The 25727-nt window shown below is 40.6% G+C and overlaps 3 protein-coding genes across 6 annotated transcripts in view; 1 reads left to right on the top strand and 2 right to left on the bottom strand.

Annotated features, from left to right (window-relative positions):
• The window catches only part of LOC135093000 (uncharacterized), a 74181-nt gene extending 60978 nt beyond the window's left edge, over positions 1–13203 (top strand). For both annotated transcript variants that reach the window (XM_063991839.1, XM_063991838.1), the window contains exons 9-11: positions 7308–7443; positions 7722–10192; positions 12310–13203. The gene's annotated coding sequence lies outside the window, so the exon portion shown is untranslated. The remainder of the gene's footprint in view (positions 1–7307; positions 7444–7721; positions 10193–12309) is intronic.
• On the bottom strand, positions 125–7050 carry LOC135092998 (uncharacterized). 3 transcript variants are annotated; one of them, XM_063991834.1, is made up of 6 exons: positions 6794–7050; positions 4889–5114; positions 4188–4273; positions 4000–4090; positions 2365–2883; positions 125–1767 (listed from the first exon to the last, which is right to left on the bottom strand). In XM_063991834.1, the coding sequence occupies exons 2-6, from the start codon at positions 5073–5075 to the stop codon at positions 1238–1240; spliced, it is 1413 nt and encodes a 470-aa protein (XP_063847904.1). In that variant the 5' UTR covers positions 5076–5114; positions 6794–7050; the 3' UTR covers positions 125–1237. The 3 variants fall into 3 exon arrangements, with proteins under 3 accessions (XP_063847904.1, XP_063847902.1, XP_063847903.1); XM_063991832.1 differs by having other exon boundaries at positions 6005–7049; XM_063991833.1 differs by lacking the exons at positions 4000–4090; positions 4188–4273 and having other exon boundaries at positions 6005–7048.
• Positions 9513–25727, bottom strand: part of LOC135092997 (ralBP1-associated Eps domain-containing protein 2-like) — a 19374-nt gene continuing 3159 nt past the window's right edge. The window contains exons 5-15 of the mRNA XM_063991831.1: positions 25479–25614; positions 25169–25318; positions 24303–24395; positions 23021–23294; positions 22404–22470; positions 21930–22069; positions 21346–21404; positions 20097–20259; positions 19491–19575; positions 19221–19323; positions 9513–17868 (exon numbers count right to left, since the gene is read on the bottom strand). Of these exons, the coding sequence (XP_063847901.1) occupies positions 17806–17868; positions 19221–19323; positions 19491–19575; positions 20097–20259; positions 21346–21404; positions 21930–22069; positions 22404–22470; positions 23021–23294; positions 24303–24395; positions 25169–25318; positions 25479–25614 (1333 nt within the window). The 3' untranslated portion in view covers positions 9513–17805. The remainder of the gene's footprint in view (positions 17869–19220; positions 19324–19490; positions 19576–20096; positions 20260–21345; positions 21405–21929; positions 22070–22403; positions 22471–23020; positions 23295–24302; positions 24396–25168; positions 25319–25478; positions 25615–25727) is intronic.

Genomic DNA, 25727 nt, shown 5'->3' with positions numbered 1-25727 from the left:
TATACAAGTGATAAAAACAACAACCTAATCATTCTGAACAAGATCTCAACACTTCATCACCAGACTTTATCACTACTACCATTATCTACATTAAGCAGGATGAAATAGGTACATTTAAAAGATATTTGTTTTCCTTACAAAATTTATTAAGAAAATATTGCTTCAGAAATTTGGCTTTAGAGGAAAGACAACGTATTTTTCACCCACCCGAACTGGTACAGTGCGACAAAACAACATATGGATCACTTTTTAAACCCGTTCTCTCATCTAGACAACATTTCTTTAACTTGAGTATAATTTATTTTCTTTTAAGAGTAAATTTTCTTTAATTCTAACTTATAAAGAACCCATTTTCTGTACCTCTTTAAAAAATAAAATCTATTATTAAAAACCAATCCAATATTTAATTTGGGCCAAGGTATGACTAAGCATGAAATAGTATAAGATACACTTTCCAATTTATTATAACAAAGTCCTGTCGCTGCCTAATATGAAGAAGTCTTTGAAAAAACTTGTTAACTTCATTTAAGACAAGAGATTTAAGGATTCCAGAGTTGTACAAATGTAGCCTTGAGTCCATTAACAAAATAATATCACTATGCTTGTTTTTCTCTCAAGATCAAGCCCTGTTACCTGCTAAAAAAAAATTTACAAAACTAACACTGCCTCCATGTGCACCACACATAACACCTTGCCACACCGGCAACCATTTGTACAGTTGTGGTCACATTCCCCACTCACTTCCATCTGCTTTTGGATTTTCCCTTCAACTACCAAGTCCTCTGATTTGCAGGCAATCTCATTACAAAACCTGGTAAATAAAGTTCATAGGGTATCAGAAGACTTAATATTAAGAAAATTCAACACACAGGAAGTGAGTGGAGGCTATGCCTAACAAACAAAAGCTGTACTTCACCATTCTTTGCATGCAGATCATCTAACATACCACAGCCAGGGTTGGATTGTGTAACCAAGTCACACAGCCTAGTCAGGACCTAAATATCTCTCTGGAAATTGCTTTACATCAGGGCTCAAGTTTGAGGAAGAACACTGAAATCAGTGGAAGAGAACCTAATACTGATGAAGAACACCATACTCATTGGAACAAACCACAACACATTCTCTTGATGATGACCTGTACAACACCAGACATGAAACACATGACTTGGTAATAACTTTGATTCAGTCCTCTCTTTCTGTACAGCTAACATAAATACGTATTAACAAAATGGTACAGTTACCTAAAGCCATTACGAGCAGCAGCAATTACCTTCAGTGTTTCAGAGATGTCTTTGGCTGCCATTTTAATGGATCTCATAGAAGAGCTCATCTCCCTCATAAAGTCTTTGATCTCCCTGAGCTCCCTTCTTACCTCCATGTGCAAGTCTGCATCCTGCTCCAGTGGTGGCAGGTCATGGGTGTTGGTTTCTCTCCAGCTTTCTCTAGGTTGGAGATCATTGATTTCATTATTGTGTGCATTCTGGCTGGGTGTGCTGTACACGAATGGTGTGCTATGTGGGTCTTCTTTGGGTGTGTTGACATCCCATGGATCATTCTCTTCTAGGTCTATATATTCATTTTCTAATGTTCCTCTATCTGTGTCTTTCTCCACAATGTACACAGCTTCAGTGGGTGCTCTGTCTGTGTCTCTCTCCACAATGTACACAGCTTCAGTGGGTGCTCTGTCTGTGTCTCTCTCCACAATGTACACAGCTTCGGTGGGTGCTATGGCTGTAGTCACCTCTGCTGAGGTGTGTGTGGCAGGAGCTGTGGGATGAAGGTACAGGAATAGTTAAGAAGGCCAGATTGAAGAAGTATAGCTATCCTGATGCAGAAAGGACACGTTTGGATTACACAAGAAAGATGAAAATGCATTTCATGAGAATTCAATGCAAACAAACACTTGGAATGAGAAGCAGAGCCAAACAGTGTACAGATCATGTTCCCAAGAGGATTTAGTTAAAAATTAATTATTTTTGTCTTTGGTTGCCATTTTAATGGGTCTCATAGGCACAATATGGCATGAAATAGCTATCACATGAAAATTGAAAGACAAATGTCTTGATAATCAAACAAAAGTAGATGACAAATATATTGGTAATCAAAAGTGAATGGCAAATATATTAAGGCAAATGTAGAAGAGTAAAAAGTTGTGTGTATGACAAATATTTTAAGGCAGACAAATGTAGAAGAGTAAAAAGTTGTGTGTATTATCAGTTATGCAAATAATTAAAGACACCTGGTAAATATCACAGTGAAGCCTCTGTAAGTTGGCTCAGCCTTTGCCAACTAATCAAAATTATGGTTTATGTGAAATATCCTTAAAAACCCCTGCTCATAAAATAAAATTGTGACACCACTTACCATGCTGGTTGGTTGGAAATATCCCATGCAGCTCCTCCCTGAAAGTTTCCACGGCTGCTTCGTCAGCACTGTTACTTTTCTCAGTAACCTCAAGGTCGGCTGGGCAGTGTTGGTCCCAAAACCTTAACAGCCAACCAGCACTTGGTTTAAAGTCGGTGATGTTAAGTTGTTTGGCCAACCTTGCAGCAGCACTTTGGAGGTCATCCCCACTCACATGCACCCCAGTGGCACACTCCTTCTGGTACCACCTGAACACCTCTGCATCCAGGGATGCATGGTTGCTTGGTGTGAACTTGGTCTTCTTGACTTCTGTGGCAGTCGCTGGTTCCTGCATGGTCCGGGCATCAGCACGGATCTTCTTCTTGTTCTTCTTGATGTCATAGAAGGTTTTGAACTTTATATGAAACTCTGCACATATATCTTTCTCTGAGACACCAGCATCTATCCTCTCCAAGACTTCCATTTTCTCCTGTAGGCTCAAGATCGTCTGTTTCATGCCTTTCCTCTTGACATGATCATCTGAGGGCATGACCAAAGATTATACAAGAGAGAGGAAGGCAGCTCTTGAAAATGCTGTAAACACTTACTCCAATCAGTCCCATCTATTGAAATCCCATCACACTCTACCATTAGATGTTCTGTTGCCTCCTTTCCTCCCACACTGTCCCAGTTCATCCCTCTTTCTTGCTTTTAGTGTTAGTTTACTTCTCAGTCTACCCTCTCTGGCTTCTGTTTCCTTTTGTTCCACTTTAATTTCTTTTCCATCCCTTACTTCCATCCTTTCCACCCATTGGCCTCTATCCTCCTTGCTCTTTAGTCTGTTCCTTTCTCCTACATTTTCTCTTTTTCTTCCATCTTCATATTCATCTCATTTCTCCACAAAAATCCCTTCTTGTTTTTTTTCTTTTTAATATTGTCCTCTTTGCCAACCTGTCTTTATTTAGCCCTTCTAGTCTCTTAATAAATCCTGATTTCCCTTTAGCTTTTCTTTTCCTTAAAGTATTCCATCCCATCTCTCCTCTGACTGCTTCCAGACCTGTGGTTTTCGGGGTTCCTAATGCCCACCTTCCCAACATGCCCTGCACTTTTTGAACTGATGGATGTCCTTTTCTGTACACTTTGTTATTCTGACACCACATTGACACAGAGGAACTGCCACCCCTTTCCACAGACTATGGCCTACTCCTTATTTATTTTTTTGTCAACTTCCATTGAATATCATCCTTGCTGCTGTCCTTTGTCTTGCCTTTATGTATTTGGGAGACTGCCTGTTCTCTAAAGAAAGTGAAACAAAATTAAATGACAGATATTGAAAATCAAACAAAAAGTAAATAAATATTTGATAGTCACACAAAAGTAAGAGAAATCTTTAGTAGTTAATGGAAAATAAACATCACCATGGTAAACACATGCAATGAAAGGGAAAAAAGTTATTGTAAAGGCAGCTCATCCAAACAGTTCCAAAACAGTTTCTTCTTTGCCAAGTTTTGTCATGGATGGCATTCTACTGAATGCACACAATATCACTTGACTTTGATAAGCACCAGCACACTACAATGTGTTCATTTAGTTTTGGTGTTTACATTATTTGAATGGGGGGATCCCTTCTAACTTTGGTACATTCCCCATACACACCTCCATTTTGTGCAGCCTGCTCTTGTGGAGCAGGCTTTGGCAGGATGGGTCTCAGTCTTATAACTTGATTGGCAGATACAGCAGTAGCTACCTAGGCAGATAAAATAAATGTTATAACTCGTCCTACTCCATCAAGCTGGTAATGAAAACACCTTATTGACAATAAGCAGCACAATGATTATCTGTACCTGAGCACCAATAAGTTTTGCAGCAGACTGTGCATAGTTGACAGGATCACCATCTTCACTCATCACCTGTGCAGGTCTATCAATGCCTGTAACAAGATATTAATGGAAAGGTCTCTAGCTTCCACCTTCAGTTTAAAATATGGTTTGTGAGGGTTGCAAGGTGCACTTCCTAAATGTGGTGGAACACTGATATAATGAAGATTTAGCCTCAAGGTATTTTGTGTGCATTGGGTGCCACCAAGAAACAATGATCTGGTCCACATGTGACACAGTACTGATGTTAGCCAACATCAGCCAATGCGCTACTTTTCTTTTGAAACGAGCAAGCATGACGTGTGATATAGACTGCTCTACAAGCATCCTAATTCCCCTCAATAAGGAATATTTTGTTTATTGTAAAACTTATGTTAGTCAGGCTAGGTTAGGTAGGATAGGCTTATCAGCACAGGTTAAGTATGTAGTAAGGTTTGTCATCTAAGAGCATGAAACTATATTTTCTGATAGATTTTACTATGTTTTTAAAGTATGTGGTATTTGTCTTTTTCCTGGGAAGTGAATAGATTTTCCTTAGTGAGGATCATCAGAATTAAGGAAAAACTAGTGATTTCCCAGAAAAAAGTCAGATAACTTAAAAACACAACTAAATCTATCAGAAAACACCAAACTAAAAATTTGAGTACATTAATGAGACAAATAATTACCTTTTCTTGTTTGCAAGGTAGTACTTTGCTGGCCACCATTCTTGTGAACACCACTGTTGTGCCCACCGTTCTTGTGAACACCATTGTTGTGTCCATTTTTTTGAATACCATTGTTGTGTCCACCATTCTTGTGACATTCAAATATATGAGGCAGAACACCTGGCTTAAACTTTGCACGCTTTTTCATTTTTATGAAATTTTTATAATTTTCTAGGTCCTCTTCTAGCTGTAGAAGTAAAAGAGACAAATTACTTGAACATCCCAGACTTAAAGATTATCTAAACTAAATTGAACAAAATAATATTCTGTAGTCACTGAGGCATTGAGGGAAGTCAACATATAGACATGGTTTCTGTGGTTTACTCTGATATTCACTGGGGATTGTGAAAATAACTTTAGTCTACAAATTTCAAGACTGACAATTTCTGAGGGTAAGTCTGCAGTGGGTGTTACCTCAGTTATTTCCAGTGCAATGCCAGATTTAACAAAAAAACGCAGGATAACTATTTCATATTCATTTCTTAGCCATGACAGTTACATTAGGCTAGTTTAATAATGTTAGATTAGTTGAAGTTAAGTTGGTTTCGTTAGGTTACATTAGTCTGGTTAAGTTAGGTTGGTTTGGTTAGGTTAGTTTAGTAAGTTTGGTTAGTTAGATTGGTTGGGTTAGTTTCATTAGGATTGGTTAGGTGATGTGTGACTGTCAGTAGGTGGCCGCGGGCAAGTGCCAGCCAGCCGTCTCGAGAGAACATTGTGGGTGAGAGTTATTGTTGTGTTATTTCTCTGTAGGGGCGAAACTATTTTCAGCATCATTATATAAGTGAACCCGTCTCACGAAAAAGAAAAAAAAAAAATCCGTGAAGTACCTGGTCACGTGTAACACTGGTATATATGTTTATCGCCACAAATTATTCGTTCCTGAGATACTATTTTTATCAAATTTATCGGTGAGGTAGGTTAGGTTAGGTGAGAGTAAAACAATCACCACGGTTAGCACCGAAATCTCCCAGAAAAGAATATTTTCGTTCCCTAACTTGAAACAGGCAAGGAATTTAATATTTACCGAAATTTTACCCGCACAACACCATACAGAATCTATCAACTGTCACTACTCACGTTGAAGTGGTCTTCACAGCAGTAGCTGGTGCCACGAGGGATGTTTTTGTCGTGACGCTGAGCTGCGCGGAACCACAGCTTCCTAATGGTCATGTTTTTGGGCACAGAAATGAACCTTTTCCCGGGGGTATTGCGTGACGAGCTGTTGCACTGCGGAACAAAACACCAGTGATAGACGCTCGACATGGTCCAAGGCTCAGTTAAACCATAAAAGTTACATATCTTGATTGTGGTCCCGGTTCGGTCGATGTTGAAGTTGCGGAGTTTGCGCCTTTATAACGGCAACGAGAGAGAGAGAGAGAGAGAGAGAGACCGCCCGTTCCCCGCCAAAGACACACTGCGACGCCAGACAGAAGGGAATCCCAAAAGAGAGAGCGCCCGTTTCCTGCCTACAACACCACGCGACGTCAGATAGAAGGGAACTCGAGAGAGAAGAGAGCGCCCTTTTCCCGCCAACGCAACACTAGTGCCGACAGTTTGCAATACACTTATCTTATGTTACGCTACGACGCTAGGCGCCCACATTACCACTACGTGACTGCGTCCCAGAACATGCTGTGAGGATTGTATGCCCCGACAGTCTGAGACAATGAGTATCTGACGCTGAGGTGTGTGTAACACCTACGTGGTCTTTTATGACATGGACTACCGGAGTTGACAGTTGTGCGACGTTGTTGGCGAGCTGTAACTCTATAGTGTGCTGCTGTTCTGTGCCGCTGTACTGTGAGATGGGACGCGCTACCCAGTAATATAGAAACGCTTTGCTGAATAAGATGGTGCGAGCCTTACTTGTACGGGGGCGCGTTAGTGTGCCTCGTGTTCGGTAGTCCTGCTGTGCGGGCAAAAAAGACAGGAGTGCCAGTGAGAACGTGTGTTGCCCTTCCCTCTCTCGCGTTTGTTGAGTCCAGACAGGTGTGCGCACGTGCCTCGCCTCTACTAGCCAAACTAACCCAACAACGACAGCAGTTGTGGATCCCTGTTGTGCGTGCTGACCGCCAGGGCTGCTGCAGCGGCAAATGTATCTGACCGCGTCTGAAGGTGCGTGCACAACAGTAATATTTGGGTGGATGGGGTGGACGAAAAGGAATGGTTCTGTGGTTCAATTTAGATTGTCGAGTGTTGCTTGTTTCGCTATGGTTTGATCTGACTCACCAGAAAGACAAGCCATAAATAAGCCAATGGATCATGAGGAATGTCACTGCTACGGCTTGTGTTTTGGCGTCTTGCTGTGTTATTACAATTGTTCTTAAGTTCAGTTTCAAAATGTCATAAGAGTTTTCTAATTCACTTATTTTTCTTTCAGTGGCAAACACAAGAGCAGAGTGAACCTTTCTGGAAAGTGGAAACGCATCCCCACTATTGCCCTCCTCTCTCCACAACGCTTCTTGCCTCAGTTTGGTAGCCTTCTGCTGGCTTCTTACCTATGGATCTTGAGGAGGGTGAGTTGTGAGAGTTGAGAAGACTCATTCAGCTTCTGTTGATTCTCTCTCTCTCTCTCTCTCTCTCTCTCTCTCTCTCTCTCTCTCTCTCTCTCTCTCTCTCTCTCTCTCTCTCTCTCTCTCTCTCTCTCTCATTTATGAACCACCGTGTATTTCTCACTAGCTGGAACAACTGCATCATCCCTTTGCACTCACAATGATTCCATCTGGTCCTTTCTGATGAAGTTCAGGCACATCAGAAAAGTCTTAGTCTTTATGGGAAATCTCTTGATTTACAGTGATAGCACTCAAGATCTGGGCTGAAAACAAGCTGCAAAAGTGAAGTCAAACCGATTCCCTAGGCCACCAAGACAAATTACCTGTATAGGATGAATGATTATGGAATAATGGGCATTTTTGTAGCCATCTTTGATATTGTAATTTTGTAATCAATTAGTTCACTATCTTGTAAATATGCAAATTTGATTCTCAGATCTCTCAAACATAATCTGGATCCATATCAAGCATAAATAACAAAGGAGTAACAGACGTCTTTAAAATTTAGTGGCAAACTTAAATGCCATCTTGAAAATTACCTACACCTTCCTTGTGGTCAGTGGTAGACCTTTGGTATGCTATTAAGCACACCTGGTACTACAGTAAACAGTTAAGAAACTTTTGTAGTAATTTTTTAGGTCAAACCATATTTGCAGCCAACCACAGTGGCAGCCAAGTGAGTAGTCACCAACTGCTTACTTGGGCAAAATACATACCACCCAAATATCAGGGTGGCATCAGACTCTGACAGGCGAGTAGTACATGTTGGCCGTGACATCTGTCCTCTTCCCTCACAGCACATGATAGCAACCCTTGGCTTGACTTCAGGTGGCTGAGGGAGTGATGCATGGCATCACTCATGACTTACCCCACATCAGGCCTTATTTACTATATTTTTATAAACAAGCTAATGCTGAGTATCTCAAATCTTAACACTGCATACAGCAAACTTTGGTAAAAGTTACATGTGATACTTATGCCATTTATGCACAGTATCACTTGAGAAAATTCATGTTATCAAAGGCAATCCTAGACTGACTGACAAGATTCTAGTCTGTCTCAAGTGATATTTTCCTGGCTACTTGGCCACTAACTGCATAATTAGGCAAGTTACAGTAATTTCTTCATCCTGCACCTGAGCACAAATGCCAGCACCATCAGAAATTTTACTTTTAGCAAAGGTTTGCTGTATGCAGTGCTATTCTCACTCAGCATTAGGTTGTTTTTACCATTTTGTAAGAAGAGTAAACAAAATGCTAAGTCACAAGTTGCCACCAGAGCAGTGATGCCATGCACCACACCACTCCCACAGCCATCTGAAGTCAAGCTGAGGGTTACCATCATGCACTGTGAGGGATGAGGATGGATGTCACATAAAACCAACATGTACTACTTGCCTGTCAGAGTCTAATACCACCATGAAATTTGGGTGGCTTGTACTATGACAAAGTGACTTGGCCACCACTGTACAATACTGCACACATGACTTTAAAGACCAAATTTAAGAGAATTTAGTGTCAGTGGGTTTCACTTTTATGTAAAGAAATCTACCAGCCACACTGTACAATACTGCACACATGACTTTAAAGACCAAATTAAAGAGAATTTAATGTAAATGGGTTTCACTTTTATGTAAAGAAATCTATCAACCATTTAAGGTACTGGACTAATACTGGTCACCCACCCCTTCCCTTTATTGCAAGTGTACTTGCTCATGCCCAAATGCTTCTGTCATCCCTCTGTGCATAGGTGATGGCCTGGACTGGTACAAGCAACAGAGGAGGGTGAATCCACTCGTAGTGTGAAGAGAGGGTGACCCGTGGTGATCTAATATTTTTTCATGGTTGATTTGTTTTTTATAAACATGCTTACAACAATTAAAAATTACCCAAAATGCACCTAGAGAAAGTTTTGCATATTCAGGCAATATCCTGTATAGACATTTTCTCTTTACAGAGACATGATCACCTTACCTGACCTCGCCACTCTCAACATAAAATAGTTTGTAATACAAATGTGACATGAAAAAAAAGTCAGATTAAATGTTTTATGAAATTCAAATCTTCATATGCTAAATACAAATATTATGACTTTATATAAATCCAGTTTTACAATTTCTTCCAGTTTGTCTTTGTTCAGGTATAAAATTTTAGTAGAGTTTGTAAACAAGAGCTGGAAGTCATAAACTTTATTTTACAAATACCTAAACAGACTTCATTGTTTGTCTCTCTTCCAGACCACCTTGACAAATCCTATAATTTTCTATCCAGAGAGACCTGAAGTATTATGACTACCAATAAATATGAGTAAAAATTCAAGCTCTGATACCATCATTAACTAACATACATATATACATTTACATATTCATGCCTCCTAGAACAAAACCAGAAAAATGGAATAATATACATGTTTGCCACACCTGCAGGAAAATGCCCCGCTGCCTCAACGCCTGCTCGTTATGTACACAACAACAACATCAGGGGGCCTCAGAGTAACATGATCCCCTGGTTCATACTAATTTCTACTTTTTTTTCTCCTTACATACTTTATCATGAATTTTGTGAAGTAAAATTAACTTCAGTGAGTGTACATCCCTGATTCAAGACCTACAATGCATCTTCACAAGGCAGCTTCTTGCTCACTGCCTCTAGGGATGTGATGAAATGGGAGCCATCAACAGGGGATTCATTTTACCCACGACAGCAGTTGGAAGGTGAGTGTACGTACCACTGCTAGAGGCTGTTACACAAGACCTTCTGCTGCCACTGATATGCATGAGGGAATATGTATGCGGCATGTTTTTAAGTACTGTACAGAGGAAATAAATAGAACATATCACATTGTCGGGGCAGCATGACACAATGAGGGAGCAGCAGCAGCTTGGGATGAACGCAAAGGAAGGAAAACTTTAACTTGTTTGCTAGTTATAGTGGCAGGCTGTTGTACCCTCTTCCCCATGTGCCTGGGAGTATTAAGGCTGACACAACACTTGTCCCTCACTATTGGCTGGCAGGTGCATGGGGAGGTGTAATCAGACTGCCAACTGAGCCAAGCTGAATGAATGGAGTGAGGGGGATGCTGGAAGGATGCACCAGTTCATTGATTCTGTCATAAATGAATCTGTAGTGATGCCATTCTCCTCAACTATTTAGTGAATGTGGATGAAAGCAAATACCTGTTAGTGATAAAACTGTCTGAGCCCAAGTAATGTGTTCTCAAATGTTTCTGTCTCTCATTCTGACAAATTTCTAGACCTTGCTGAATGTTATTGTATCTTCAAGGATGTTTTCCTAATTGTAGTGATAGTTTATCAATGACTTTATCAAGTATTCTGTATCATTAATGAGGAAAAAACACCCCTGAGAACCCAACTAATCATATCTGTGGCCTGTCAAAATAGTCATGATTGATGAGAACATATTGAGAATACTAAACTGAAGACATTTTTTATTTTATCTTGTATAATCCCCTCCACATCTGCATTCATCTTGGCATTGCCAGTGTGTGAAACGCCTACTGTGAACTGCTCCACTTGCTTCAACTCGTATCCAAAACAAATCTTGCCAGTCCTTCCATCACGCTCGTACTGACTGGGATGTGTGTCGGATACAAATCTGATCAGGTGGTGTGGCTCATAGCAGGCGATTCACACACTGGAAACACTTAGTGATGCACATGAAGGTGCAGGGAACTATACTCTTCACCTGCATATCCATATAGTAGGTTATTAATTATTTCCATACCCTTCAACAATCCCTATCCTCCTTTACTCCTAGGGAAGAAATATTATTCTAGTGAATCAGATCCCTTAAATGAACTAAACAAGCACACACACACACACACACACACACACACACACACACACACACACACACACACACACACACACACACACACGTATAACACATCTGATTCAAAAGGTTGCCCTCCATTATAATTAATCCCTTTCAATACCCAATAGCTAATTCATGAACACAATTGTTTTCATTACTATTGAAAGGAAACAGTGTCCCAGTCAATTACCATGCAATAGTAACTCCTGAGTGGGGACTCATTCTCAATTCTAACCGCTGGGATTAACAAGTTAGGTTAGGTTGGTAAGGTTAAGTTACAAAGGATTCATGTGTTCCAAACTGAGGAATTCTAGATATTGCCTCACTTTACAGCCAAACTGACATTACAGCCAAACTGACATTAATAAAATTAAAGTTAAAACAGGAACTTTCTGCTGTCATGGTGCTTTGGAACAGCTCACCAGATAAAGATGGGAAATATTCTCTTGAAGTGAAAGATGAAATATATGACTGATTTGATTTATGGTGCTGCAACAGTGTGTTCATATGGTGCCAATGAAATATATGGAGTATTCATTTCATGTTTAGGGTGACTCCTTCAAGAACTGTTCCCTGTCCCATGCCTCACATTATTAGCATGCCAACATAAACAAAATTGATTAAAAAAATTTCAACTTTCTCCACAATGTCCAAAGTTTACAATCACTCTTATTAGATACATACAATGAGCGCAGGAAATACTGAGAGCTACCCTTGTTCAGGGAGGCAAATGTTGTTGTTTTTATTACACCAAAATTTATATAACCTGATATGACGTCACTTAGTGTTATCTGGCAACTCAGAAACCCTTGCTGAGTACTTGAGTCACTTAGTAGCATGTCAGTGCCCATCTATGTATGCATGCTACAAGGAATTTTATGCAGTCACCACCCCCTCTTGCCCCCTTCTCTGTTACTGTTTGGACCCAACCCAGCAGGTCAAGATGGATCCCAAGCACCTGACCAATGTCAAAAAAGCCCATTCTCTTGCTCTACAGGAGAAAAAGATGCCAATTAAAGAAACAGTCAGGTGGACAGGGAGAGGGAAGTCCATCACCATGCATCTACTTGCTGCACCTAACATCATACCCCAAAATAAAAAATAAAAACATCCTGGAAGGTCAAGGAAGACAACACCACTCACTGACCACATTCTCAAGCCAGCTGTAAACAAGAACCCTACCTAGGCTGACTGCAAAGAATCTTGAGAAACCCTACCACATGCTCCTTAAAGACGTCGCTATTCACACCTAACACCGCCTCAAGCATCACCTTGGCATAATGAGTCGCAGCATAAGTGTCTTGCTTTTGCTGAAGAGCACAAGAATTGGTCAGTGGCAGAATTGCAGAAGTTCCTCTGGTCTGATAAGACCAGTTTCCAAGTTGAGACATCCCACAGACTGTAAGGCACCCCCATCAGACGTAATCACTACAGCCCCAGGTGCACCATTAAAACTGAAGCACAGTGCTTCCATAATGATCTCGGGTTGCTTCAGTGGGAATGTGGGGAGGGATGGACTCTACTTCTTGCCTAAGAATGTGACCATAAATGGGGATTGCTACATCCAAGTTCTGAAGGAACACATGATCAACTCTTATGCCATTCATGGCATCACCATGTCACGCCTCTAAAAAGATTTCCTCAATGATGAGAATATCCCCATCACAAAGTGGCCAGGCAACAGTCCGGATTTAAATATAAATGAGAAAGCGTAGATAGTCCTGAAGGAGATGAGGGATGCACAGGTGTCATTGGTAATGCAGCTGCAGAAGTCATCACACATGTCTGATGCCATGATATGACTTTGGATTACTTCAGGAGCCTGTGTGAGAGCATGCCACAACGGATCCAGACTGTGCCAAAGGCCGAGGGGAGATGACAGGGTAATAGGGTGAGTGTTACTTTAATTTAACCTATTATTTTGTTGTTTAATTTTATGATATGTCACAAGTTTCTTTTTTATGCGGGTACAAGTATTTTAAGCGCCCACTGTAGTGTCTAATCTCTTTTTTTTTTTTTTTTTTCCAGCAAAAAAATATAACCCAGACCAGTCAAGCAAGACCTGCCAGGCTCACAACACAAACTGACACATGTTGCTTCTGGCATGGCACAGTAAATATCCATTCTAACAAACTCTTCACAGGAAAAAAATACAGGTCCCTGAAAGCCTAAGTTTTACAAAATTTTGTGGCCCACAAGATGCATTTCTTCCCATAAAAAAATATCCCTAACATTATGCTAATATAATCTTAGTTGTATTGGGGCTGAGGTACCCAAAGCATCTCGTGGACTACAAAACATGCTCATCACTGGCTCAGTAACTTAATGGAATGGCACTCCTTGAATCATCACAATGTGGCACACACACTTTGATTCAATACAACAAGGTCAACTTTGCAAAATAATCCAAAATATAACAGACAACACAAGCAAATAAAATTCAGTAAGCTGGTGAATGTGTTCAAATGGTATCCTGCTGTGCATGTTTTGTCCCTGTGGGGAAAAGGTTACTTTACTGTTTCTAGTAACACTGAGACCAAACATTCCAAACACTCCAATCATTACTCTAATCTACTTGGACATCCATTACTTGACACGTCTCCACAATGCCAACACAGATTCTTAGTACACCTTACCATCCTAAATGAGATGAAACAAGCCTAGGTAATGATAGTTAAAATGTGCACTCTCACACACACACACACACACACACACACACACACACACACACACACACACCTGCACATACATACACTATATATATTTATATATATATATATGCATATATCTATGTATATAAATCCAATTCTACATTAAATATTTCTATACAAGTTTTCAGAGAGGGAGATACAACAATACTTGCAGTGAAAGGCAAACAGACAATGGAATAACATCTTTTGTCCTTGGTTATCACAGAATTGTTTTTGCCTCACACTCACCGGAGCACTGGGTGTCAGTGCTCAGGTCTCAGGGAAAGCAGACATGGCTCATCAAAACAGCACATTGCTAGTGAAGGAATCCGGGGTTTTGATTGCAGTGGAATTTTGATACAAATAATCAGGATGTTGACTTTATCCCCCCAAACTAACAGTATCATAATTATGCACAATTTGGTGACAATTAAAGACTTAGACCTGGTGTGCTAGTACATACTACTTGCATCCCGCAGGAAAACGAGTCTCCCAATGCCTCACTTTGCATGTACACAAGCGACCCAAAACACTGCAACACTCCCTCAGCTAAATATCACAATGCAACAATCACACAGACACCACGCCAAATGCTGACATGCTGAGTGATGCATCATAAAGCACTAGGAGAGAATTCTTAACTTATCATTTCCTCAGCAGTGCATAACAGTGCATTCCAGATAAGTGCGGCTGTCATGGAATACGCATGTAGAAAATTAGGACTGACAAGTGTCTTGTGAATATTGGAATTTATCTGCTGACAATGTACTGCTGTTGAATGTCTTTGGCTGTAACTTGCAACAGTTTCATCAGCACAGCAAGGAAGCAAGCACTTAAGGATCACGGATGCACTCTACATGCACAAAAGAAGGAAGCCACTTGATTCAGCCAAATTTGTTCAGTTTCCTCTCAACAGAACAGCCACTCAACACTTCCTGCGTCCCACACTCATTCCTTTTGGTGCTTCATCATATATCACAAAAAAAAAAATGTCTAAACAATGCCCTTGGGATTCAGTACAGAGGATTCATTTATGGGGATGCATTTCGGAATCACAGTCAGTGGCAACAATGATGTATGGGCAGTAAAAAACATAGAGGTACCTATCAAGAGATTTTGCACTTGAAAATACTCCCCAAAAATATTTCCTCAGTCTTAAGATCCCAAAGCAAGTCTGGGAGGATGAGAAGGCATTCTCTTACTCTCCAAAAGCCCCCTTAAGCACAGCCTGCAGGGAGGTTGCTGCAAAGCTAACAACAAAGACAGGACTTGCAGTGACCTCAGCAGATCCTGCTATGCCTAAAGCTTGGGAGACTTTACTCCTTCAGTAGCAAGGATGTCTTCCTGGCCCAAGAGGGAAGGTGCAGGGCAGCTTGTGTGGAAAGCAGCCAGCAAGACAGAGAAAAGCATAGCACTCCAAGGAGGATGTAAAATCTTGAGTCAATCTTTGAAGGAAGTTGGAGAACACTTCCAGGGAAAACTCCTTTTTTGATGGATTACATCAACTGGAATCCATTTTTCTACAGCAGCAAACTTAACCTGAGATGCACCAACTCCATATAATTTCCTTCAGTTTCTCATTACACTAGCTTGAGCACAGCTTCTTTGGAAAATCAAGTATACATGGCTGGTTCTCTGCACAAGGGGCCTCTATGCTGATGTGCACAGACAGGCTTAACTTCCACCTTATGAAAGACCATTAGATAACACTTTACTGCATGATGTGTTTTCCTTAATCTGTGCTTCCTTTGGGCTACACTGGCTGCTTCTAAGTGGATCAAGAGACAAATTACAGAGGCATATGTCCAAGGGTTATCACAGCCTTCTTAAAAAAATTCACATTCATTTTGCTACAACTACTACCTATGCCTACAATAAGTGAGATTTGCTCATGACATACAGTCTCATGTCTCCTGCTACACCTTCAAATCTCCCTTGGTCTTCATTTGCCTTCCTTGTGTTGATCAATTACTTATCTCTATCCTTTCTTTAAAACCAACTAATTACTTCTCTTTTTCTCATTACCATTCATTTGTACACAATTTTCTGCAAGACATTCATGAACACTTGTTTCTACAAATATGATTTCAGATGAGATTTCAATAATTCTTAAAGGGTACATATCACCAGTCTTACATGTATGCTGTTTTTCTTTTTCTTATTTTTTCCAGCAGTCTTTGAACTAACAACTTATATTACCACTGTTATCTTCTCACTAAATATATTACCACTGTTATCTTCTCACTAAATCAACAATAAACTCTGATCATTCCTCAACTCAACAGACTCAATATTCTTTTACAATCTCCTCCTGGTCACAAAACACCAACAAATCCTCTTCATGACCTACAATAACTCCCTAAATATACAGCATAAAAGACTAACTGTAACAAGAGTGATAGTGGAAGTCAGTGATAATGTCAATGCATGAGGGACAAACATCTCCCATAAGAACAGCCTCAAGTCACACTCAGAACAGCAACTTTTACATCCCCCACCAAACAAGTCAAGTCTCTTATTTCCAAAAGAACACTTTTTCTATTACACACACACACACACATACACTGATGCAAACCTTTTTCACGAAGCATCAAACTCCCTCAGGTGATCCATGTACCAATATGGTATAGTTTTTGTGAAATGTTTAGGAGCAATAGGATAATGCCCAGATTCTGTAAAGCCATTATCAAAAGCCACCACGAATCATGTGAGTACGGCAAGCCACTACAAAAACTCGACACGTACTGAGCTCACACAAACTCCTCCTCCAGACATCTGTGAGCAATTGAACCAATGCTCCATCCATAAGTTGCAGTATTTCTGAGCCTCTCAGCCTAGCACACACTCAAGTTTGTACTCCCAGTAGTATCTGCACCAAGCACAACTTCAAGACAAGACTTTCCTCAGTTCTACAACACTGGTAAAGGTTTCCACAACACGTTCAAGATTTTGTAATCACAGGAAATTGTTCATTAGCAAGTCTTTGAGATCTCAAACCCCAGAGAAGGATGGTATGGCCATCCTCACCTGCTTCTGTCAGGCAGGCCAAGACCCACAGCAGCAGCCACCGTGGGCATCATGCAATACCGAGCAGTCTGTACAGGAGTAATGGTCCTGCTCCTTAAGCACTAGGCTATGTACAAAGTCATTCTTCCTTTGCATAATAATGTGCTGTGTGTCTGACATGAACAGTTCAGGTAAGAAAGAAACTAGAATGCTGAGGGAATTAAATAAAACATCAAATATGCACTGAAATGCCCGTGGTGTGGACCTGATAAAGTAAATAAAAACAAAAAAAGTATTAAAAAAACAAAGATTGGGAGTGAAATGCCACCAACAGAAACTTGACAGAAAAGATTAATGTAATGTGAAGATGATGGAATGTAAGAAAACACCATGGAAAAGTGGGAGGAAACAGCAGCACAAGTACGATGTCAGAGGGTTTGGTGAGAAGTGGTACAGTAACAATGAACAGTCTTGTGATACAAACAAAAGAGAGAACTGGGAAAATGCCAATATAGGAAGCAAAACTGAGAAGGATGAGAACAAAGCCAGTTCACAAAGCCAACACCACAAACAAAATGTGATACCTCTGGAAGCAGAAAAACAAGACTTAAAATAAACAAAACAAAGAAGGAAAAAGAGGAGGGAGAACCTGAACAACTCTGAGTCAGAATCACCACCACTACTTTCCTTCCCTCCCTCAGCCTGCCTTTCTCCCTCAGTCAGATCACAGGAAAGCGAGGGAGAAGAGGCTTTCACTGGACAAGGTGAGGCCCCGGACAGTATGGCACAGATGGGGACTAACTTGAGAACGGCTTCATCTGTTCCAACTGCATCTCCAATGCAATTCTTTCCTCCATCACCTGAAATGGAGGGATTGTTTCTTATCTCTTCTTCCCACAATCATCAGCTGTGGGGTGAAGACAGCAGAAGTGTAAAGGATGGTAACTACAAAGAACAAAGAGGAAGGAAATAGACACTAATGAGGAAATATGGGAAAAATTAGTAAAGAAACAGCTTAAGAGTAAAGTTGTAAGATATCATGTAAGAAAAGATAATAAAGGACTGAATGGTTAGTCAAGAAAGCCATGATGATTTCACAGAAGTAGGGACAGACTTGCACAATAATAGTACAGTCATCCCCAGCACTTGCAGTTCCAAATTTTCAAGGGAAATGACAGAAAAAAATTGCATGTATGAAACTGATTATCTATTATATATCTGGACACCATCTTCACTTAAGGAGACACTTGCAAACATTTACATCTGGTCTCAATTACTTTTAAAAGAATGCAAGGAGCTGTTGGCATTTTCAAGGTGAGTTTTCATGACTTATTCTGCTTCATCAATGGTGGAAAAAAATGCACAGAAGACAACTTATCATCTCTTAGGCCTTTGAAATGAGTTCTAATATGAGAGAATAAAGGATCTCAAAATATAGGTCTTTGTTTAAAAAATGAAGACACAAAGCAAAGGGTGCCTAGTTCTTTCTTTCTGTCCTGTTCAGTTGCCGTCTTTTGAGGCATAGTGAATGCAATAGCAATATTCTTCCAGGTGAGTTATTTGGGGATTTCACAATATTGCAAGTCTGTTTCTTTGAGCATGCACATATCAGAGAATGAATGTATTCCTACCTAACAACCACTGTCATGATTGCTAACCCATGAAACACCAAATCAACACTTCCTGTATAACCAATAAAATTTCAAACTGAAAAACTTGCACCACAAGTAAAACACAAAACATACAACCAACAGAAAATTAAAGACAAGAATTCATACTACCAGTAAAAGACAAGTAAAACATACCACCAAAGAAAACAAAACTAATACTACTCTGACACCTGGTAGTACTCTCAGTACTCCCCTTCCTCTTCTTGGGCAAGACAGAGCCCTCTTTCCACACAAAGCTGTCTTTTCCTTGCAACAAGAGATCACTGGCAGTTGGCAAGACTTCCACAATGCTAATATCAGATAAAATTCATCTTGCTACAATAAAATACAACAGCAAAACCCATACAAGCAGTTAAAAACTAATCTATCCATCCATATACAAAAAATAAAATTAAGTGAGGTAACAATCAGACATTAAGTTGCTGATGTCAAGACAGGTTAGGTACAATGAGTTTACAAAGTAACACCCTAAGACCCCAGTGGGCAACAACTAGAGGTAAGGAGAAGCCTAAGGAGTCAGAGTATTAAAGTGGTGAACTTACTTCAGCCAGCTCCTGGTTCAATTCAGAATTTAACCTGGTGAGGATCGTGTTCTTCTCTGTGGTGCTCCTGATGGAGGCTTGGAGCTCACGCTTGTCCTTGGGTCTGCAAAATATGGAATCATGTACAGCAACCAGAAGTAATGTCATATTGTACAATGTTTTTGACTAAAGGGCAGTACCAGACAACTACTACCTCCACCTGTCACACACCCCCCTACTTGATCATTGTGGTGCTCTTAGCACCACATAAATCGGTTCACTAGTCCTTACCTCGCTCCAGTGGACAAGTGCCGGGACCTCTCCTCCTCATCCCCACCCCTCTGGCCACTCACTCGCTCAAAAGCTGAACCAAATTCTGCAAAAAAAGAGAGAAGAAAAATATGAGTCTGGCAAAGAGCAAAAATGATCAAGTAACAAGTCTGAAGGTCAATGAAATGCAATGAAAATCTCACATACACACTCACACAATGTACTGTTTTGTTAAATTAAATTGCCTGCAAAGACACATATACTAACATCTCTTTTTCTCTTTTATCATATATAATAGAGAAACATTGTAAATAGCCTCATTTCCAACCAAACTGTTCATTATTAGATACTTAGTCTTCAGTGAGTAACACCTGAGAACTGCTTAACCCACACCTGAATCAGTTCTGTTGGATTTTTTTTTTTATTTATTTATTTTTTTGTTTTTGTTTTTACAGAAAAAATTAGCAAGCTTTTCTCTAAATTTGTTTTTATCTTTGATTTGCCTCCTTAGCACATCATAGTTACAGAAAAAAGTGCATATCAAACCTTGTATCTGTACATTGATAAAAAAAATAAAATAAATAAATAATAATAATAATAATAATAATAAGTAAATAAACATCCTACCTTGGTGTGGCTTCCGGTACACCTCAAAGGCTGATGTTCTTGCTCGCTCCATGGGTGGCCTGGTGTCAAGGGGGAAGATGGCATCCCCACCCTGGCTGCCTCCACCCCCCTCCACCCCGATGTCTCCGTCACTCCTCTGGTAGATGAGCTTCTTGGGTGATGTCTGGGGAAGGAGGCAAAGTGTGACAGTGAGTGATGTCACCTCAACAACATCTGGTAATGTGGTAAACTATAAAACTACCAATTTCTTTTTTTCCTTTTAGATCATTATGACTTAACATATCTTAATATCAAGACAATTCTGAAACTAATCTGGTTAACTGATTTGAAATTCTTACCTAAAAACATAAGAAAATAAGGGAAGCTGTAAGAAGCCATCAGGCCTACAAATGGCAGTTACCATATTGAATATATTTCCATTTCCTCATTCATAAATTTGTCTTGCCTTCTTATAAAGCTTCCTAATAAACTCAGCACCAACAACGTAATTACTGAGTCTATTCTATTCATCTACCATTCTGCCTGTTTAAACTTGCTGGTAGTGACTGTTAAGTTAGCCTTTTTATTTACCTTCTTTTTGTCTTAGGTCAGTTTCCACGTTAAAATAAAAACAGCAACACGTCACGAGTACTTTTTTGTCTACCTATCTTCTGGCATGTTTCTGTAGAAGTTTAGATGTTAAGGTGAAAGATGTGTCCTCATCAGCATCCGCTTACAACTACCTACTTGTGAACACTGAACACTAACCTACACACACCAGGCTGGCAATCCCACACAGGTTGGCCCAAACAAGGCACTACACACTCACACACATCATTTCACACTCTCAGCCCCATCAGCCCATGGTGGAAGGATACAATGACATGGACCAACCTACTACACCACAACACTGATAATAACTAATACAGATATCAGCTTGTTAAGCATTTTTTACATGAGTTGCTTTTATGTAGCTTTGTCCTTTCTCTTATCCATCCTTCAATAACTATTACAAATTTTACTGTCTAATACTCAATACAGAAAAGGCTCTAAGACTGGAACAAATAAGTGTTGTGATATTCAAATTATTCCTGCAAGTATGACTTCAAAATCTTGGAAAAAGCAACTAAAAACACTGTTATTCAGATCATTCTTGCATTGACAACTTCAAAATCTAAAATAAAAAAATTACAAATGCTGACATTCAAATTTTTCTTGTATGGATGACTTCAAAATCTGGGACAAGACAATTACAAACAACTCTACTCACTGCTCCAGGAGAGGCCCGGGGAGGCACAGCAGGAGGGGCACCAAGGAAACTACTCCGACCTGCAAGTTCACAAGATGAAATGACACACACACACACACACACACACACACACACACACACACACACACACACACACACACACAAAGAGGAGTAATAGAGGAAAAGAAATTTGTTTTTAATGTTAATCAGTATCAAAAGAGGTGGTGGTGGTGGTGGTGGTAGTAGTAGTAGTAGTAGTAGTAGTAGTAGTAGTAGTAGTAGTAGTAGTAGTAGTAGTAGTAGTAGTAGTAGTAGTAGTAGTAGTAGGCAAATGCAATTTTAATCCTTTCAAGAGTATTTTTTTAAGTTGTTCATGTCATGTAAAAGGAAAGAAAACTAGCACAAATATGAGGTAAAAAAAAAAAAAAAACAACACAAAAGTAGTAATGAAAGCTAATAATAAACACAAAAACATATTTTCACCTTACAAGCAAATGGGGATCTTTCTTTTTCTTAACTATGGGAATTTCCATGCACTTTATATTTTTTTTTTAATCCTTCCTATGAACATAAACAATACAGTATCAAGACACCAAAGAACTCACTAAATTTATTGAGGTCGAGGGAGGAGGAGCGGGTGTGGGTGCGGGCAGGGCGAGGCGGGGGTGGTGGTGGGGCCTCCTTCTTGGTGCCAGCTGGTAGGGGTCCTGAGGGAAGGCTGGGCAAGCTGATGGGGCCAAACATCCTGCAAAGGCAACACAGTTCATGAGAGAGTGTGTATGTGTAAGAAGGGCACTAGCCAAGGACAGCAAGAAGTGAGTACCAGTACCAAAAGAAGGTAAAAAGGGTCATGCAAAATTGTAGGATAGGCATCTTGAACCCTTCCCCTTGAAAGTGCTCAAATCATATGAAAGAATTCAAGTTATAATAGCATACCAGAATGGCAAGTCATGTTGATAAGTATAATGATGAGTATATACACAGGTTGTCTCTGTTAACAGTATGAGACGGGAAATTAGAGCAACACGAGGACACCTTCTCTGTCTCTACTCAGAATTCGGTACAGGGACTTGACTCACCCAGCATCATCAGGAGGGGTGGTGACAGCAGACTGTGGGGGAGGTGGCAGCACTCCTGTTGTAGAACCTGCAGGGAGAGGGAGAGAGGCAATGATCAAATATTCACCATCAATCAATATCTTTATCTAGTTCATACAATTTCCTTTAAGGCTGTAGATTATCCCAGCACACAATTTCACTTTCCATGGTTGCCAAAAGTCTCCCCATTTCCCTGACACATGCTCATTTGTCTATCTAAGAAAATACATGAAAAGAAAGGAATAAAGTACTGGAGTATAAGAGAAATGGGTAATAGAAGAATGAGAGGATTAGAGGAAGCAATAAGGGAACATGAGGGCAGAAATAAATGGAGGCACTTCCGTCACAGCCATCCCATTCACAACTCCTTACAAACAAGAATCAGAGAGAGAGAGAGAGAGAGAGAGAGAGAGAGAGAGAGAGAGAGAGAGAGAGAGAGAGAGAGAGAGAGAGAGAGAGAGAGAGAGAGAGAGAGAGAGAGAGAGAGAGAGAGAGAGAGAGATGGATGGACAAGGAACATAAATTTTTAGAAACATTTTGTAGTGGAATGTCCTGAATGAAATTAAAACAGTAATGGAAGTTTGTGAACAAAATCTCACCAGTGGGTTTTCTGGGCAATGGTCTCTGTATGGGCTTGATGTCCTGTCCCTCCTGTGTCTTCTTGGGGCTCCCCTGGGATGTCGCAGGACCTGTCGGGGCAGCACCAGAGGTAGGCTGCAGGTCTCCCGAGGCAGGAGCTGGGGCGCTGGAGGTGAGGTCAGAGGTGATGGCTGACTCAGGGCTAAAGGACGCTGGGCCCTCCACATCTGCCACCTCCAGCCTTTTGGACTCTGGTGTGAGTCTGACAGCCTTGGGGTGAAGGATTTTGGGATCCTGCAAAGCAAATGATAGTATGATATTATATTAATGATAATGAAACTGATAAAACTAATAGTAATAATAATCTATATACCAGGCTACCAACCCCATATGCAGTGACCCAGACAAACCACTACACACACACACACACACACACACACACACACACACACACACACACACACACACACACACACACACACACACACACACACACACACACACACACTCATCTTTTACACTCTTATCTCTGTTGATCCCTGGTGGAAAGGGAGTCTCATGGGCCACCTTACTACACCCCCCAGGAGCTAAAGCATAACACAGTTGGCCATATGCATGCACAACAAAGCCTTGACAGCATACACTGGTTTATCCATGGTCCTTCATAATTAAACTGTTCCCTACCTTGCACCTACTCCAATCCTAAGACCACAGCAGGTGTAGGGTACTTCCTATGGAGTGCCCAGCATCCTAACTGGGTCCGTAAGACAGTGGGCCCCAACAAGTGCACCCACATCCCCTCCCAAGTGTCAAATGACTGCATCATTTTTTGTGCACTCAACACCATCCCTCTCCATTCACTTCTACTCTTGCTTGCCACAGTCATTCCTCTCTCATTTGGTGCTCTCTTCACACAGTTCATCCACTCCAGGTGAGGCCTTCCTCTTAACCCTCCACTGCACACATCTGACCTCAATATCCTCTTAACTAGTTTGCTCTTCTCCACTCTCAAATGCCTAAACCATCCTAATGCACACAAACTGATCTGCTCATCCAGCCAACTTCCAAAAAAAAAGTAAACTGAAAAATAAGATGAAAAATCCTAATCAATTCCCAACAAACTGAGTAAAAATAAGACAAAAACAAATAATATTAAGCAGAGGAAGGTTATCTCAATGGTAACTACTTCTATACTTCAGCATAAATAGAAGACTTATTCCCCTATCTGTAATCTACTCATTCATTTCCTCACCTACTTTCTCTCTCTCTCTCTCTCTCTCTCTCTCTCTCTCTCTCTCTCACCTGTTCCAGCACTGATTTCTGGAAGTCAAAGTTAACAGGCTTCAGTCCTGGAGAGGAGAGTGTGCTTGTTGGGGAGTCCACAAACTTAGTCCACTGTGAAGGAGAAGACCATGAGCAACAGGGATTCTGGCCAAGTGCAACAAAAAGGCTAGGGAAAAAAAGAGGCCCACTAAAGATGTTGGTCCCCTAAAAGTAGTCAGAGAATTATCCAGAATTTTGATAAGTGGAACAGGAAGCAGAGAACACATGTGGAGAATGTAGTGTATGAATAAATGTGGATATTTTGTATATTTAGAAGAGCAGCAGAGATAGAGGTAGTTGGAGGGAGACCAATGGGAAGACTAAGGGAGACCTAAAGACTATGTTGAGGATGAATATATAGGAAGAGATTATCTATGAAAATAAAGACTGGAAGAAAAAATAAGGGTATAAAACAAATTGATGATGATGAATCAGAGAAGAGTAAAGAAATGTGAATAGAGGTGTAGGAATAAAGGTAAGAAAATCACTATTACAACAGCATCACAGAACAATAACAATGCCAAGGAAACTTAATTCAATTTCCTTTATTTTTGGGGGATTGGCATCTTCAATGGGTCTTTTTTCTGCCTTTTTGTAATCCTTTGTCAGAGCCACTTATAAAAAATAAATAACCTTCAATACCAAGTTTTCTTTTCTTTACATATGTAAGAGGGACACTGGCAAAGGGCAACAGAGCGAAAAAAAAAAAAAGGCCCACTGAGACGCCAAGCTCAAAAAAAGAAAGGTCAAAAGGCTCATCCAAAACTGGTTTAAATCATGATTTACCACACAACCAAAAGAACCATAATAACCTGACCTAACTTCAACCAGCATCCCAACCCCACCTCTTTGTTCCTGGAGGGGGAGAGGGGGTCGGGGGTTGCCTTGGTGCCCCCTGCCTCCCCCTCCGTCACTGCCGTCCCGCCTGGCCCCACTGAGGAGTTCCCGGAGGCACCAGAGTTGCCGCCCTCCACACCACTGCTGCTACTTTTCCTCTGCAGCCGAAGAAAGCAATAATGATAAGAAATACTGACAATGCTGATGATAAATAAGGGTAATAGAAGCAATAAATACAATCCTTAATGACAAAGTATACAAGCAATAATGACAAAATACAAGCGTTAATAGCAGAATCTCTCTCTCTCTCTCTCTCACCAGCAGCTCAGGGTAGAGTGAGGGCGGCAGTGTCTCAGGCAGCTCAATGTTGTTCCGTCGCAGCACCACAAGATGCATGGCAGTGAAGAACTCCTGCAGGGACAGAGAGCCGTCTCTTGTCACATCCGAGAGTTGCCTGCGGGGGGGTGCAACAAGTGCTGAGTGAGTAACACATGGGAAAAAAGTGATGCAGACAGAAAAGAAAGAAAGAAAAACAAAAAAAATTAATAAAAAAAAAAAAAATGGAGG

The sequence above is a fragment of the Scylla paramamosain genome, chromosome 41 (genome assembly GCF_035594125.1).
Source record: "Scylla paramamosain isolate STU-SP2022 chromosome 41, ASM3559412v1, whole genome shotgun sequence".
NCBI lineage: Eukaryota > Metazoa > Arthropoda > Malacostraca > Decapoda > Portunidae > Scylla > Scylla paramamosain.
This window is presented reverse-complemented; position numbering and strand designations above follow the sequence as displayed.

Bases quoted from the DNA above. Each gene is read 5' to 3' on its own strand.
- LOC135092998 (XM_063991832.1), bottom strand. From the start codon at position 6,190: ATGTCGAGCGTCTATCACTGGTGTTTTGTTCCGCAGTGCAACAGCTCG. The intron at 5,115-6,004 runs GTGAGTAGTGAC...TTACTTCTACAG, and splicing joins GCTGTGAAGACCACTTCAAC to CTAGAAGAGGACCTAGAAAA. The intron at 2,884-3,999 runs GTGTGTATGGGG...TCATGCCCTCAG, and splicing joins GCAGGCTGCACAAAATGGAG to ATGATCATGTCAAGAGGAAA.